Below are 17429 nucleotides of genomic sequence, written 5' to 3' on the forward strand. Positions count from 1 at the left end.
AATAAGACAGATAAACAAATATATTAATATAAATAAAAAAATGATATAAGGAAAAATAGTAGTTTAAAAGAATGCTGTTTCTATTAATCAATAAAGGAATAAAACATCTATCATGGTTTCTACAAAAAATATTAAGCAGCACAACTGTTTTCAATATTGATAATCTTAAGAAATGTTTCTTGAGCAGAAAATCATCTTATTATAATGATTTCTGAAGAATCATGTGACACTGAAGGCTGGAGTAATGATGCTGAAACTTCAGCTTTGCATCGCAGGAATAAATTGCGTGTTAAAATAGAAAACAGTTATTACATTTTTTTATAATATTTCACAATATTAAGGTTCTTACTGTATTTAAAATCATATAAATCCAGGTAAAAATATAAATTAAAGGCAGTATGACAAACGCATGAGAAAAAATTACATGACAAAGTCTTAATTACGTAAATATTTTAATATTTAAATTGAAGAAATATTAAATACTAATACTACACATAACAGAAAAAAGGAGAAAAGACAGAGAGATATGAATATCCAAAATGCATTACTGTTGATCAACCTAGTTGTAATCGGCTGAGAGTTCAAAAATAATAATAAATACTAGGAATGTTCCCATCAAGTTTTTTCAAGTTTCGATCCAGTGAATATTTAATATATGCCGACACCGAGTCCGAATCCGATACTTGTATTTTCCTAGTGCTTGGTGCACATCTCAAATACAGATGGTATATAAAAATAAACAGTAAATAAATGACTTGAGAGCGATTCGTTACAAAAGTGCGCATCGAGTATGCTTAAAAAGGAAGCTCAGACGTGCGTGACGCGCTAGAACAGACCTCATTGGTTCTCGCACATCAACATGCACATTTGAGATATATTTCCTATTATTGGAGGTTGACAAACCCACTAAAAGCTGCATATCGCCACCTACTGCACAACACCTGCATGACAGATGACATTTTAAAACGGCACTTTTCCACTTACCTTGCCATCGTAATACTTCTCACGCTTGTCCGTTAGAACAGAACGAATGACAATGCCTGAATACTCAATGACCATCTCCCCTGCCTCGATGTTTCGCTTGCAGAAAAGGCCTCTTCCGTGAATTGCAGACCTATGACGGCAATAACAGTTACGGTGAATGTGACTTGTTTTGAATGAAAACACTGGCAACACAACCAAGGAACCGGGAAGAAAAATATTGAACATTTTATTATCCAAAATTTAATTCATTAATTGCAAATACAACAGAGCAAAATAAGATACTGGCAAAGGGTTGCAGAATAGACTCCAAAGATAATAAAACAAATTCCCATTTGTAAACCAAAGAGACTACACCCAGACTTTAGAATGTGTCATTACAGGGATTTCTAGCAGATCCTAGGGCGTGTATTTCTTAAAATGAAGTGCATCTTTATGCCAAGTCAACAGGGTTTTTTCCACAGGTTTATTATTGGGAGATCACCTGGGAACAAAACATAAACATCTCCTTCCTGCGACTGGTGGATTCGATCTAAACTAAACTTTTCTACTGATGTAGCTCAAATCGTGGCGGTTAAAAAACAGAACTGAAACTATGACTCAGTTCCTCAATTGAGTTAAAACTTTTAACTCACCTATAGACACCAACCGCTTCCTTGGATGTCCTCTCCAGATGTCTAAAGCGCATTGCCATAGGAAGCTCCAAACTTGTTGCACGTCTGTAAAGTGCAAATGATTTCATTCGTCATGTGAAACAAGCTATAGTTGCATAATAAATCGCTCAAAAATATGAATACTGAGAGAATTAGCCAAGAAAGAGGAATTACAATCAGCGATGAAAGATTAAAAAAGGGGAAAGGAATATGTAAGGCACATTGTCATGACAAACCCCCCCAAAAAAACAAGTCATCAAAAACAAATGTATATTTTTCCATAAGACAAAAACAAAAATATCAGCATTCGTAGTTTAGTGCTCATGGTGACCCCATTGAAATACTTTTAAGTGCCCCTATTATGCTTTTTCAGATATGACCTTTTATGCAGTGTGTAGCCTATTATAGCTGTTTCGAAATATAAAAGGTCTGCAAAGTTTCAAAGATCGAAGTGCACGACAAATGCCATTATTGTCTCCCAAAAGAAAGAGCTGAACTGCCTGAAATGAGTCATCAGTAATTCAAATCTTTCCTGCATAAACTTGCGTAGGTTTGTAACAAATTCACATAATATGGTCCTCATTGGCTGCCCGTGAACAGCATCTACTTTGACTCGCCCTTAAACACTGTAGTTGTAGCTTAGGCCTGGACTAGTTTGGTTTGTGTTGTCGACATATCAAGAAGACGCAGTTTTTGGCACTGTAAAAAGCAAATCCACTTTTTATTTGTATTACTGTGTATCATGCGCCGAGGGAGCATCTGGAGTGGAAATTCAGTTGTGGTAATGGCCGTTTTTGCTTCCGGGATGAGCTGTAAGCAGTCGACCAATCACAACAGACTAGCTATCTGACCAATCAGAGCAGAGTAGACCAATCACGGCAGACTAGCCATCTGACCAATCAGAGCAGAGTAGACCAATCACAACAGACTGGGTCATTGACCAATCAGAGCAGAGTAGACTCTCGGAAAGGAGGGGTTTAGGGAGACCAGATCCTTTATCGAACAGTTAAGACACCCTTTGAAAAGTCGATGCAGTGTATATGAGAACATTAAAATGTTTTTGACCTTGAATGCATGTAAACCTATTGTAGGAGACCTCTAAAACTAAATTAGGAATCTTTAAAATAGTATTATAGGGGCACTTTAAAAATACTATTTATAAAAATACAATTGAAAAAAAAAACAGCAAAGTATACATCATGCATATAGTGTAGTAGTTCTGAAACAATATAGATGTTTTACTGTGAACCTCTATCAGGTTTTTCTCGTAACTTTTACGTGCTTTTGTGTCATATCAAGAAACAAAACTTTCATTCAGGAAAATTCTAACTCTCATTTGACCTGGTGGATTTGAGAAGAACCTCATCTTCTTCCTCATCATACAGGTCGGTGTCAGGAAGCTGTCTGTGCTGTGACGCCAGGAAGTTAAACATATCAAAGGTAGACTTCCTGTGAAACAGACAAGTGGGTGTGAGCAGTTTCAACCAGAAAAGATCCCTTTTTAGGCACGCACATATTAAGTCACGGAACTATGGCTTCTAGATAACATCACTTGTTACTCTAATAGACAAATGTATGTCTAAACCCCCTTCCTACATTGGTAAGATAACCAAGAAGCAAAACACCTACTCCCTTGTTGTTATTAGTCATTTAGCAAATGCCTTTTATAAAAGCTAATTATATAGGGACAGACCCCTTACAGTGACGCACTCTAAAGTTCTTTATTTAAGGCGAGACACGGCAGGCAAAAACATTGATTTTTCATGCAGTGGTCAGTTTTGAGATTTTGGGCTAGTTTACTCCTTCAATATGTGTTCTTTCAAGCTGCTATAAAGAAAACATTGAAAACATACATTAAGATGTTTATTTTATTACATTTTGTTTACTTGTGGCAGTAAGTTTCTCCCGAATTTACCAGGAAGTTAGTATTCCAATGCGTCATGCCGAGTTCCGTCTGTTTACTGAAGTCTGTCATGACCAGTATCATTGTAAAGCTCTGAGTCTCCTGCACAACGCTATGTAACCCATATATGGGCATTTCCTTTCTATCAGTAACCAATCATGAATGTCCAAAGGGGGATTTAAAGCTAATGACGAAATGTCACTTAGAGCTATTAAATCTTTAACTGCCGTTTTCTCAAAATTATTTTTTTGTCATTCTCCAGTATAAACATCTTAGCCTATGTAGCACCTATGTACACACAACTTTCCAGTTATACACTTAGCAGTATTCTGAAGATATTTTCAGAGAGATTTGTTAATAAATTATTCCTGCCCTGATTTATGTGACATTTTAATCAAACAAATATAGCAAAAAAAAAAATAAGGCTAAGGACAGTATATTTTGATTTCCTAGGTAAAGCATTTATCCTGAAATAAATTGTAATTGTGCTAAATTGTGCATATTTATTGAGATAATGCCTAATTTGCATAATTAAACATACAACTTTCTAAAACTTGTAATACATTTTTTATATACTTGTGTAAGTAATCAACTGAGGAAGTTTCATGGTGATATCTATCTATTACTGCAAAATTTGACCCTATTCACCTGTAGTGTCTCGCCTTAAGGCACAATGTTCATCCCAGTAACTGAATTGCAGTTTGTGAACTAGGACTGTCAATCGATTATAAAACACAATTTAGATAATTACACATTAAAGGTGCATTATGCATCTTTTCATGTTAAAAATACCCGTTTTTCTAACCCATACATGCTTAAACAATTGCCTGATGGGCTGAATGAGCCCTTCTCTGATCACTGCGATTGCCTCTATAATCCTGTACAGTAAAATAAATAAGAGGGATTCGGGCCGAATTTGAGACTGGACGTGACGTCATGCGCGTTCAGTTGCAGTGTTGCAGTTTCATTTGTCGCCAGAGGCAGGCATAGTTCTGCAAAAACTCAGAGACTTGCGTTATGCACCTTTAAGGTCATAATAATTAATCAAATTAACAGCAAATATTCACATATCAATTTGCTTGGAAAAGCCCTTAAATTAAAAAAAAAAAAATAATAATAATAATAGTAACACAGAAGTAGTAGTATATTATTATTAGTAGTAGTATATTATTGTGGCATACTAACCAAACATTCAATAAACATCACAAAAAGTGTCTTCAGTCAATAAATAGTTTGAAGCTTTGTAAAAAATAAATAAAAAATAATAATAATAATAATAAAAAAAGAATTTTAAATTATTATTATAATTATTATTAAGTAGTGGTAGTACTACTATAGTATTGCAGCTGACAAGTCAATTAATTAAACAAACTGTAAATACCCAAATATCAATCTGCTGGGAAAGACTCTTACATAATAATAATAATAATAATAATAAATTATTATCAATATGAAGTAGTAACAGTACTATATTATTGTGGCAGACAAGTTAAGCATTAAATAGACATTACAAAGAGGCTTTAGAAGTCAGTAAATTATTTGTCGCTTTGTAAATAATAATAAATCATCATCATCAATAAAAAAAAAAGAATTAATTATTAATCACTATGTTACCACCACTTCATATATTATTTAACAGTTAAACCAGTGAATTGACCTTAAGTAGACTTCAGAGCGGGCACAGCCACTTGGGTTAACGGGCAGATCTTCCTCCTGGCTGGCCTGCTTGTGGAAGCGGAAAGTGTGGCGCTGGCAGCATTTGGCCCCCTGGAGCTGTTCCACCAGGTATACTACGGCATCTTGAAGCATTCCCATCATACGAGCACCGCTCAACCCCGAAAAAGTGAGTTGCCTCAGTCCAGCAACAGCACGGGCCTCCTGGACCCCCTCAATAACAGTGGTCCAAGCCACTGTTGGAAATTTAAAAAAAAAAAAGAAAAAAGAAAAAAAGAACAAAAAAAGTGAATAAAAAAAAAAAAAATCTTACTGGTTTTCTATAAACTAATATATGTTTATAAGTGAAGTACTGTAATCTGATTACAGTGTTGGTCAGTGCAGTGTGAATTAGCCTTTAGATTATAGCCTTCAGATTAGCCTTAACCTCCTACCCTCAATGCTGTCTGCTTCTACACTGAAGCCGTCATCACTAGCGATCTCAAAGCGTAGATGGGGATGGTCTCGGCTGGGAGGAATATTCTCTTCACCGTCTGAGGGAGGCATCTCATCATCTGAGCAGGACAGCATCCCTAAAAAGAAAGAATATATCTTTTAACATCTCATTCTTTGATCCACTGAAAGACCTTAAAGTGATCAAAATTAAATAAAATAGAACAACAACAAAAAAGGATTACATTTAAATTACATTAAAATATACCTGAGTATTTGTTCCAGTCAGATGCACTACGGTTAGCAGGATCCCAAGTTGCTGGCTTGTTGCTGTCTCCACCTCGAGGCAATGAAAGGCGATCCCAAGGCCCAGGCCTAAAATAAAATTAATGATAGGTCACATATAAATGGATTAGTCAGGCCATTTTAGTGTCTGACATATTCTTTCCATTGCAATAATATAGTCATCACTCAATCGAATGACATAAATTAGTGCAAATGGTGGAACAAATTACCCACATTAAATAAATACTGTGGTATTTGTTATTATTACTATGAAAGTATTTAGTATTCTTGCTTTGAATTTTTAAACAGACATGCGATGTGATGTAATGTATGAAATGCATTTAGTGTTTGAAAAGCAAAATTAAGGGTAGGTCCTGCTGATATTGAACAAAAACACTTTTCATATTTGTTTAAAAAATTGCAAAAAACTGGCAATACAAATTCAATTTCCATTCAAAGGCTCACCTTGCACTCTCAGAGTCACTACTTCGCTCTTCATTCAGCTTGTCCAAGTCTAGAATTCCCTTGACAGTTGGGGTTTTAATGCGAACTCCATACCTGCAGTGGAAAATAATCAACTAAATATTCCTTGCGGAGCTTGAAATAACAGAAAATAGCCTTAAATTTAAGTAAATTACATTTACCTGGCTGATACAGAGTTTGACTTGCATGGTTCTTCCAATCCACTAGGGCGGCCCAGGTCCAGAAAGTCTGATTTTGATTTCTTGGTGGCAATACGGTCAGATAGAGAGGACACTCTTTTCATTCGAACCTGCTTTGGTCGAGGTGCTGCTTCTGGTGTAGCTGGAGGGGAAGTCTTTGTCTCTGGTTCAACAAGGATACCTTCAGGTAAAACAACTGAACTTGTTTTCTGAGTTCGCCCAACAACGGTAGTGTTACGAGGTGATGAGGGAGTAAGAACATGGGAAACGGTTTTGTTGGGATCATAATAGCCAGCCATGGCTTGGTTGATGATAGATTGAGCACTCTCTGCTTGATTAGATGTATCTAAGGAGGTTGTTACTTGATTCATAGATTGTTTGCTAGAGGGACCAGGTGTGCAAGCAGACTTTGTCCTTCTAGGTGTGGAAGACTCCTTCTTATTTCGTGCTTTTTTCACTCCATCTCCAGAAGCTTTGGCATTCCTACGTGGTTTCTTAACATCTGCTGGTAGTGAAGCTGCTCCGCTACTACTGGTGGTAAGTAGCTGGGTAATGGTATTGGAGGTCTGTACCAATGGGGTCACAATTTGGTGGATTTGGGTTGGAACGGTGGCACCCGCAACTGTGGGAAAGTTCCCAGCTGCTGCAAGTGTTGCCGACAAGGCATTGCTTTGCAAGAGGCTGGCGATTTGGGTAACGCAGTTGAATGAAGGGGAGTGTGGAGTCGGCAGCTGGAAGGTGTTGCTTTCTGGGTTTTTGACAAAAATTTGACCAAGACGGTTAACAAGTAAAACATGTGGTGTGGGATCCACATTAGGTCCACCAACTTCCTTTACAGTAAGAATAGCATGACCTGGTAATGCTTGAGTAACCAACTGTTGTTGGGGTTCAATTGTTGATCTGGGGGTTGAAAAATTGATGGAAATAGTTCGTCCTGGAGCAGTTTCTCTTTGCATAGGCGTGGTGTTGTATCCATTGATGACACCTGGAGCAGAGGCTGTCTGAATGGCAGTAGGCATTGCTTGGCACTGAACTGATGGTTGGGAAGTTACGGAAGAGGATGAGGAGACTACACCAACTGCTGTAGAGCCGACAGGCTGTGGGTAAGTGGTATGCAATGGGACAGACACTGTACCAGAAACTGGCCCATAAGTCCCAAGGGGTACACCAGTGGCTGACGGCACAGACAGCATTGACTCTGGTTTCTGTGGTACATTTGTGGGGACACATGGCATTGCACCTCCAGGAACTGAAGGGGCAGGATGCCTTGGTTCAGCAGGTGGGTGTAATTTGGTTCTGAAACTCTCCATGGGCGGCAAGACAGTCTTACCCTCAGGAGTTTGGACAGGGTACAAGGAAACATTTGCAGCAGGTGCCTGATTTGGGAATGTTGCAAAAGGAAGTTGCACAGATGAATCTGAGGATAAAGGTTCAGAAGTGGATGCAGATTTGGGCAACTCTGTGAAAGGAACAGGATTTGGTTGCAGTGGAGTTTGAATTCCATTAACTTCGCTCAAGTCAGGAGAAACTTCTTGCAAGTGGTTGTTCGAATAAACTGTAGGGTCATCCATAGAGGACACAAAGTGGCCACTACTAGGATCCAAGTACAATTCTTTAGATTCTTGTGGGTCACCAAGAGAATCCTGGACTGGGACAAGCTCTGTGAAATGTGCATTTGGTGAAAGAGGATCACATCTCTCAAGAATTAAAGGCATCTCTGGCTCAACAATTAAATGAGGGGATTGGAATTCATTACAATATGTGGAAATTGAGGGGTTTAAAGACTTTGCTTCAACAAAATTAATCATAGGGTCTTGTGTGTGTACAACCACCCCAAGGTTTGACTGCAATGTTTGGGTTAGACCAAAGGAATTTTGACCTGCAGCAGCCTCAGAGTTGGACACTGGTTCTAACCGACAACTAATGGATGAAATATCAGATACAGGGCTTGGAAAAGTCAAACACAGCCCATTGCTAGCTGTCTGTTCATGAGGTACAGAGTTGAGTGATTTTTGTGACTTTTGGGCTTGATTTGACAACTTCACACCTTGGTCATTGTTAGCCACACTTGTATCACTCTCTGCCCCATCATCCACACCATCAAGTTGGGAAATATGTCTCAAAGATGGAGATGTAGGTGTCTGAGAGGCATCCCTTTGAGCCTTGCAAGTAACCACTGTGCGAGTGAAGTTGTAGTAGTTCTCCATGTCCTCATCAGAAGAACTATTACCCCAGTCTTCTCTACAAGCATCAACAGTGCAAGACAATCTCTGCGTAGACATTTTGGACTTCTCTTCATTTGGCTCCCAGAAGTCCTCCTGGTTGTCTTCACCTTCAACTACAATTTGTGCACTGCAGTTCATAGCTACACCTTCATTCAGCACTGTTTCTTCAATTTCAAGCTCGGTCCTCAGCTCAGGTGCCTCAGTCAGGTCTGCCTCTAAGTGGAAGGATGTGTAAGGGAAATCTCTCTCACTGACTAGATGATTACCTTTTTGTGTACCCAAAGGGTCACCTAATGGCAAGGCACCATTTTCAGCTGGATGCTCCTGTGGTGATGCTATAAAATTGTGTGGAAGTTCTACAGAGTCTATCTGATTAAAATCAAAAGGACGTGGTCTTGTGGAGAAATGGGTGGGAGATGTAAGGGATCGGTTGGTGCAAGGGGTGCTGCCAATGCCAACTTGCCTTGTGGACTGTGAAAATAGTCCTGAGGTAGAATGGGGCGTCAATATTCCAGAACCCCGGACTGAGGAAGCACTTCGACCGACAGGCCGAGCTGAAGAAGAGGTCAGCAGGTTTTCAGTAGCACCAAGGGGGAAAACTGGGGAGGTAGGCTGGGAGGTTTTAAGGTGGTGGGAACCACCTGCTCTAGATGCAATTGGGCCTGCATGGGATCCAAGAGTAGGGGAGGTCATGTGACTGCGGGTACCGCTATTCTGGGTGTGTGGGCTATGCCGTCGTGGCCTTCGAGTGTCATCCAAATCACTGATAGTCAGGATGTGGTGAGGTTTGGATGGGGCAGCTCCTGATAAAAAAATAAAATAAAAAAAAGTAAATAATCAATGATCAAAATGTTTTATATGAATTTTGACAATACAAATACAAATTTAGACAATACAAATGTGCAATGCTACTTTGTTAAATTGATTTTGATTACCAGGAGAAGGCAGTGGTCTGGATAGTCCTCCGGCAGGTCTTCTGTTTTGGGGGTATGAAGGGATTTTGGGGCGGGCACCAAGGTCTGGTTTGGCAAAGGCAGATACCGAAGTGGAATTTGTTTCACTGGAAGGATTTGTTGAGGACAAATCCACTTTGAGGGCTTCAGATTCTAATGGAAATATATATTGGAATTTCAATATTCAAAAATGTACAAGACATCACTTTGTAGGAAGTAACATTATGCAGTACTCACCTGACTGCGGGCATGGACTGTGGGCAATTGTGCAATTTTCTCCCTGATCGGGCGACTCTTCCACTGGTTTTTCCTGAACAGGTGGCCGGACCTCCGTAACACGAAATGTGTATTTGCAGCGACGAAGGGGGTTTACAGTACTCCAATACCAGCGAGAGCATCTTAAAAGTAGAAGAAACAAAAACTCTGTTGATGTGCAAGCAAGAGGAAATGATATGTCTAATACATACAGGAGCAAATTCTTCAAGAAATCTCAAGAAGCTACTTACTCATAACCCACAGGGAATAGTTTTCCATGACAGGCAGATAACTCACTCAGCTTTCCAAGCTTTTCTACTAGCAAAGAACCTAACAGTTGAAAAAATTATGTTCAAAACGTTGTTCAAAACCTCCTTGTTCAACAATGCATTACATTTATATATTGCACATTTATTTTTTGTAACCTTAAAAAGAAAAAAACACCAACCTATCATTAAATTAATTGACTCCGGCTCCAATCCAGTCAAAAACTTTCTGCGAAGACTTATCCCTTCAAAATCCACATAAACTCTCCGAAGAACTTCAAACCCTTGACCAGTGATGACCTGGTAAAATACAGGGAAAAAAAAATAATAAAAAAAAAAGTTCTCACAAACCAGCTGTGTAATGTTCACATAAGGCCTCTATTTGACTTAATTTTAAGCTACTATAACAAACCACAACTAAATAAGCAGCTATATAGCTAAATTAAATGCAATTAAACAAAGCTTACTTTTCCACTTATAAGGTCACGGTGCTTGTAACAGAAGACTCTTTTATCATCCTGGAAGACACAGTTGCGAAAGCGGGCACACATGAAGTGGTAGTTGCTCTGGCACGAAGAAAGGCAGCAACCTACCGTTGCTCCAGTTCGGTTACACCGTTCACAGCGCTGTGGAAGGAAAGTTGGAACATTAGCCAAGCCAAACATTATATTATGCTTAACAGATGCAAGTATACTGTTTGTTTAAATACTACATATGAAATTTATATGGCATATAGTTAAAATCCATTAAGTATGATATTTACTAATTATTAATTCAAGGCGGTGTAAAGCATCACCAATGGATCTGTTGAACCAGAATTAAATGAGATTAATACCATACCATTAGACGACCTCGTGCAACAGCACTGTGGACATGCAGAAGTGAGCCATTATCCTCCTCAAACACCTCTGCAGACCACATGGTACAGTTCACATGAGCCCATTCATTTTGCCCAAGATAGAGCAACCTCCCTGCATCCTGGGAAGAGAAATTTATAATACAAAGGGTTGCAATATAGATTTGGCTGACACTAATAATATCTTTCACAGATCAGAGTTAAGACTTTTATGCTATAATATTATGACATGGTATCTAAAAATTACAACTTTGTAAGCACCCGTACAAAAAGTACTGCGACAGTACCATGGTACAGCGGTATTATCAGATGGCAATGCCATGATACTTACATTTATGCATACCATATTGATAGCTATGATTACTATATTCATAAACCACAATAATTACATAGTACTTCATGGTACTACAAAGAACACAGTAATATTTCCATGGAATGTGTCTTAGAAAACATGATATTACCATTGTAACATCCCTAAAACCTATTAGGACCTTGTAGTAACAAGCTATTATGAGGTAGAATATGGAGTTTATTGTGAGTTACTGTCTAAAAAAGTACTTACGCTGGACTTTGCATCACCATATTTTTGGCACAGAACGCACTGTCTCTCGTCATCTTTCGACCAGCCTGTGTCCAGCTCGGTTTTAGCTGTCCGACCCTTTTTCCCTGGGAGAAAGCATCAAAATCTCAAGTTAGGATGCTTTTAACACAGGTTTTCCATATGTTCAGAAACAATGGTTACAATTGTCATTTTATACTTGTGTGTTTATTTACCTTTCATATTCATTCGTAATGCCCTTATGTCCATAAAATGACCTTTAGGGTTATGGTCCAAAAGTGTGGACAGATCCTCTTCTTCTCCCATTTTAACATCCACGTGTCTGCCCATTATTTTTGGGGTGCCGTCCAAAGCCTTGCTGCAGCCATCTCTCTCACGCCATTGAGCATAAACATGTTCATAATTTGGTGGCATCACGGCATGTGAAAGCATCCCACTGCAGCACAAGTTAGAGTGCAGGAATGGAAAGGAAGGCAAGTGTGATTAATAAAATATACAATGTTTCTGAAAAGAATGAGACTGGAAAGAATTATTAGACACTTACGCTGGCAAATGTTTAGAGCGTGGATCCCATACTTTAGGGTCCAGACTGTTGAACCAACCATAAACTTCCTCTAAGATCTGAAAAGGATTGAAATTATATAAATGCATCCAAATATGAAGCCAAGTTGAAGAATCACAAAAAAATAAGTATCTTATGAGTATTTCTAGGCTGATATTGAGAATAGAATACTAAAAAAAAGTATGCAAACTTAAAATGTAAAAAGACAGTTTTGTAAAAATCTTTGCAGTCATGAATAAATATGTCAACTATATATTAGTCCATTTTTTTTTCATGAGATGACCTAAGCTACTCTGACTGGTTGGGTGAAAATAACTTTGGTCTCAAATTAAAAATAAATACACAATAATCTGACCGTGAGATAGTATGAGCGGGAGAGGGCAGTGGGTCTTTGGTCCTCAGGTAAAATATCCTCTTCCTCCAAATGACTGTGAATAACCTTCACCACATCCTCATGGAAGGATTTCTGCTTAACAAAACCACAACTCAAATTAATATTTCCTTTCGATATCCTGTTCATTCTGAAACCAAAACACAAAATGATCCAGATAATTTGAGGATTCAGTTTGAGGTCGACTAGCTAATGTGTGCCATCAGAGATACTAGCAATTAGCAGGCAAGAGAAAGGAATGAGCATTTATTATTATTTTTGTTTTTGAAATGTTGACATGTCAAAATCACATTTACAGTAATTGCTCAGTCACGCAAACATCCCTAGATTATGAACAATGTGGGATACCACACACTCGAAAAGCATGGCGAAGCTGCACAGCCACACTGAACCACAAGGAATGTGGACTGAATATTTGGTAAAAGCACCACAGTGTAAAAGCAATTTATGATGGTACTTTTCAACCCTACATTCCCATTTGGATAGAATTCTTTCAACTTTTTTGAGGTCACAAAAAGCAAACAGAGTTTTCCCTTTATTGATCTCAGACCTAAAACAAGCACATTTTCAAGTGACTTGAAAAGCAGAGAAACTGACCAAGGATGTGTATAGGCCTTCATCAAACTTCTTTCCAATAGCACGGAGGTCGCAAACAGGCAAATCTTCAACTCCAGTGTCCGGAGAACCCAGTGCAGCACACTACAAAAGATGACAAAGCACTAGGAATTGCTAACAAATCAAGCAATGATTATTGTTCCTTTTTATATGTATCCAGTTTATTTCCTGTAAATTCCCCCACTTTGAGTAAACTGTTGAAACATAAATTTCAAATGTTTTGTACAAAATACAACAATATAAATGACATTTCCTCTTAAGTGGGCTTAATGAGGCAGGGCTGGAATGTTAAAAGCATCAATCTGGTGAACTAGAGTTCAAATTTAAGAACTTCAACCCGTTTTCAGCACCCAAGTGCATTGACCTTAAAGTGGATTTAAACCACTTTTGAGTTGTGATACAGTGTCTCAGTCTATTTTACATTCACACTGGTGTTTTAGGAAGTAAAACCATTTGAATATATGATTAATAATACTTTTATTATTCCTAAGACAGCAATATATTACTATTGTAATACAGCTGTGTAAAATAATTTTATAATAAGTATACTTTACATAATTTTGTCGCTTAATTTTATACTTAATTTCCTCATTAGCAAGAGTTAAATTCTTGAGCTTTAATTTTAGTAGAAAATGGCAGTTTCTGTATAACCGGCGCATCCAGTGGCGTCATGCCCATTCAAAGTGAGGGGGCACGTGCCCCCTCAGATTTTTCCTCCCTGATAATTTTTTTGTCACAACTTTAATTCCTATTATGCTCCATAATATACCAGAGCCTATAACGACTCAAATGTATTCTTCTGGATGTGTAATAAATCGGTCAGCATCAGCCCGCCCCTTTTTCCTTATATGGTGTCTGTGTATATCAAATCTAGAGCGCTACGCGCGTCTTTTAATAGGAACGCACGTTGAGCTGGCAATGTTTTACAGATGGTTTTGAAGTGGTAAGTGGGCAAAGCAACAAATCGGTATTGAATTAGTTATCTGATGATATTAAAAGGTAGTGGGATTATTTGTGGTTGACCTGAAAATTTGAACTTTATCAAAAAGTTATGGATTTGATATTAGCTGCGAATTCAGAGCATTAACTTAAGTTGTGTCAGTAACATTATCGATAGCTAGCCTAGTCTAACCGTAAACTAGTTGGCTAACGTTACTGCCATACAAAGCCATAGTAACGTTATCTGATCGGTTTTGAAACATAATAAGCAGTGTAACTACAGTTTTTCAATGATTTTACTAAAGTAATGTTACATATTACATTTGATTTGATTACTTTTTTACATTTCTGTCAAATATTAACCATTTTCAAATGAAAGGGGTAGTGTTAACCTTTTATTCAGCATTGAATTCTGTCAAACTTCTTTCAAAGTCCTTCATCACATATTAATATTAAAATAACTTAATTTCAGAGCACCACAAAGTCAGACCTCAGCACCTTTATGTACCTTTAATGTAAGATCGTTCTTAGGTCACATACCAATTTAAAATCATAACATAAAAACTGCAATGGTACTGTTTTTAAAATCATGTGTAGTAGGCCTAAGTGTACAGTAAGTGTGTGTGTAAACATGCTTTAATGAAGTAGACTTCAAAAGCTTTTGAATTTGAGTTTACAGTTCTTTCATCAACCTGTCTTTTACATAAACTTACAAAATAGATACTTTAACTTAGTCCTCAGATAGAGGAGGGTTGCTGCTAGCTCCGTTAAGGTATTTCTGTCCCTCCCAAACTGCATTGAAATGGTATGTTTAGCAGCCAAATGTAAAAAATTTCAGGGGGAGAAACCCCCTGACCCCTCCTAACATGATCCATATCACCCGTCAGAAAACAATTGCAACGTCTCAGATTGTGCCCCCCCAGAATTTTGGCTTGCATGACGCCCCTGGGCGCGTCTCAAAAAAAATCTAGTGAAATGCTGTAATCATCTGTCCAAAAAAAATGTTGAAAAGTATGTGAATGTGAAAATAATATCAATTGATTCCACTGCTTTCCCAAATGCACAAAAAAAAAAAAAAAATGTTCTCTGCACTCACTTTGAACTGGGCCATGGAAAACATTGGATCACATGCTGAACGCATGATGAGCAAAACAGCCTATATACTTAATTAAATCGCATCCTTTTGCTATTTAATAAGGGCACTAAGCTATATCACGCTTTTGATTTTAGTTCAATTTACAGATGCTTTGACTTAACCATTTACTGTATGTTATAATGAAAAGTGTATTTTAGGTTAATTGTGATACTGGTTCATTGACGAACTTTACACTGATGAATTATGACAATTACATCTTTTTTAGAACTGCTTTAAAGCAGAATTGATTTCTTTGATTGTTTTGCATCACTGATTCTGTAATTTATCACTGTAAAGCTGCTTTGAAACTATCTGTTTTGTATAAAGCACAATATGATTGTTTTGAAAATGTGACATGACAGATTAACAGATTGGTGGGCTGCCAGAGTCTTGATTATTTACAGGAAACACCGGAAATTATGACTTTACTTTGACTGTCAAGACAATACATTCCATAACTTTCAGGACCATGGAAACCCTGAGCCTGGGAAGGAACATGCTTGTAACAATAAACATTTTGGAACTATTTTTATTATATTATCAAAATGTTTATGTGATCCTAGCTGCTGTTTGAACAATCAACAGTATCTGGTTGCTGCAGCTTTAAAAGTACAGCATACTAGGTTTAGGAGAGATCATAGGATGCCCACCTTCTTGCAGGTGACCAGGTGCTTGGTGAGGGTGGAGTTCAGCAGGCATTCCAGCACCCTCTCTAAGCCAGTCCTCAGCTCCTGGTTGAGCAGTTCCCTCCACCCCGCTCCATTAACATCCTCTCCATTGGGCTGCTCTTGTAAGCACGGCTGACAGGAGTACACCACACTCTCAGGAAGACTCGACAAGATTTCATACAAGTCATCTGTGAGGAAACAAACATTCAAGGAGTCAGCCACAGATGCAAGAGGAAGAATTCCCATTGCTGATTCAGAGTGGATTATTTTCACTGAATATTGAGAGTCACCTGTGACTAATTGTTTTTCCTCAGCAACTCCCTGAGAATGCTTCATTCAATAAAAACAATCGGGTTGGGAAAATCATGCATTACTGCATCACTATTAAGAGCTTGCATTACTCAGTATGTTTATATGGAAATGTACGCATTTACAATGTTTATAGGTTTGCAAATGTTTGGCCTGTGAACACAATCGTTCAAAAACAACTGAGATGGTGGAAGGAATTTCCTTTCCGTGACAAGTTTTTTTGGAAAACCACATTTTGGCTACGTTCACACTGCAGGCTGAAACGACCCAATTCCGATTTTTTTGCCCCTATGCGACCTGTATCTGATCTTTTCATGACAGTCTGAACGACACAGATCCGATCTTTTCAAATGCGACCCAGGCCACTTGGGTATGTGGTCCCAAATCCGATACATATCCGATCTTTTGAAATGCGACTTCAGTCTGAACGGCCAGGTCGCATGTATCCGACCCGCACGTCATTGATACGCGAAAAATGTCAATATTCTGCATTGAAGTAACGTTAGCAGCTAGTCGTCGGTTTGAAAACGGACTGCATATTCGTCGAGCTGAGGTAAATCTGCCGAACGGGTCGACCTCGACGAGCCCGTTAATTAAAAAAAAAAAAAAAAAAGCCCACGGCCATTATAAATACGTTATGTTAACTTATTTATGCTGAATCTGATATTAGATAGGTCAGCGGCTGCTGTCTGGCTCTTGTGTAACGGTCGCTGCGTGCGCTCGTGTGTGTGAGTGAGAAAATCACAGTTAGTTCAAGCAGAGACGGGCTCTGGTTAAAGTTGAGCTACTTCCGCAAACAACAAGTGACGTCGTTGACCGTTGAGTACTCTTCGGCGCATGCGGGTCACATCTGGGTCATTTCACGTTCACACAGGAGATCACAAAAGGTCGCATTTAATTGGAAATGTGAACGGCTTTGCAAAAAAATCGAATTTTTTCAAAAAATCGGAATTGAGCATTAAGCCCTGCAGTGTGAACGTAGCCTTTATGTAGGAATGCTTTTTGATACTCCAGCCACATACAAAACAAAAATCTATTTATTCTCCTATAAAGCACAATAAATCATTTAATTATCCTATAATGCACAATAAGTAAGTATCAAATAT

The 17429-nt window shown here is 38.3% G+C and overlaps 1 protein-coding gene across 1 annotated transcript in view; it reads right to left on the reverse strand.

Moving 5' to 3' along the window:
• kmt2bb (lysine (K)-specific methyltransferase 2Bb) overlaps positions 1-17429 on the reverse strand; it is a 37232-nt gene that overhangs the window by 2946 nt on the left and 16857 nt on the right. The window contains exons 17-36 of the mRNA XM_081371239.1: positions 15997-16202; positions 13255-13356; positions 12622-12732; positions 12249-12325; positions 11920-12140; positions 11708-11811; positions 11130-11267; positions 10757-10915; positions 10472-10589; positions 10275-10353; positions 10006-10166; positions 9751-9921; positions 6573-9618; positions 6394-6486; positions 5912-6018; positions 5646-5783; positions 5195-5447; positions 2976-3083; positions 1617-1700; positions 985-1114 (exon numbers count right to left, since the gene is read on the reverse strand). Of these exons, the coding sequence (XP_081227365.1) occupies positions 985-1114; positions 1617-1700; positions 2976-3083; positions 5195-5447; positions 5646-5783; positions 5912-6018; positions 6394-6486; positions 6573-9618; positions 9751-9921; positions 10006-10166; positions 10275-10353; positions 10472-10589; positions 10757-10915; positions 11130-11267; positions 11708-11811; positions 11920-12140; positions 12249-12325; positions 12622-12732; positions 13255-13356; positions 15997-16202 (5606 nt within the window). The remainder of the gene's footprint in view (positions 1-984; positions 1115-1616; positions 1701-2975; positions 3084-5194; positions 5448-5645; positions 5784-5911; positions 6019-6393; positions 6487-6572; positions 9619-9750; positions 9922-10005; positions 10167-10274; positions 10354-10471; positions 10590-10756; positions 10916-11129; positions 11268-11707; positions 11812-11919; positions 12141-12248; positions 12326-12621; positions 12733-13254; positions 13357-15996; positions 16203-17429) is intronic.

This window comes from Scardinius erythrophthalmus (assembly GCF_964197995.2).
Source record: "Scardinius erythrophthalmus genome assembly, chromosome: 7".
Taxonomy (NCBI): Eukaryota; Metazoa; Chordata; class Actinopteri; order Cypriniformes; family Leuciscidae; genus Scardinius; species Scardinius erythrophthalmus.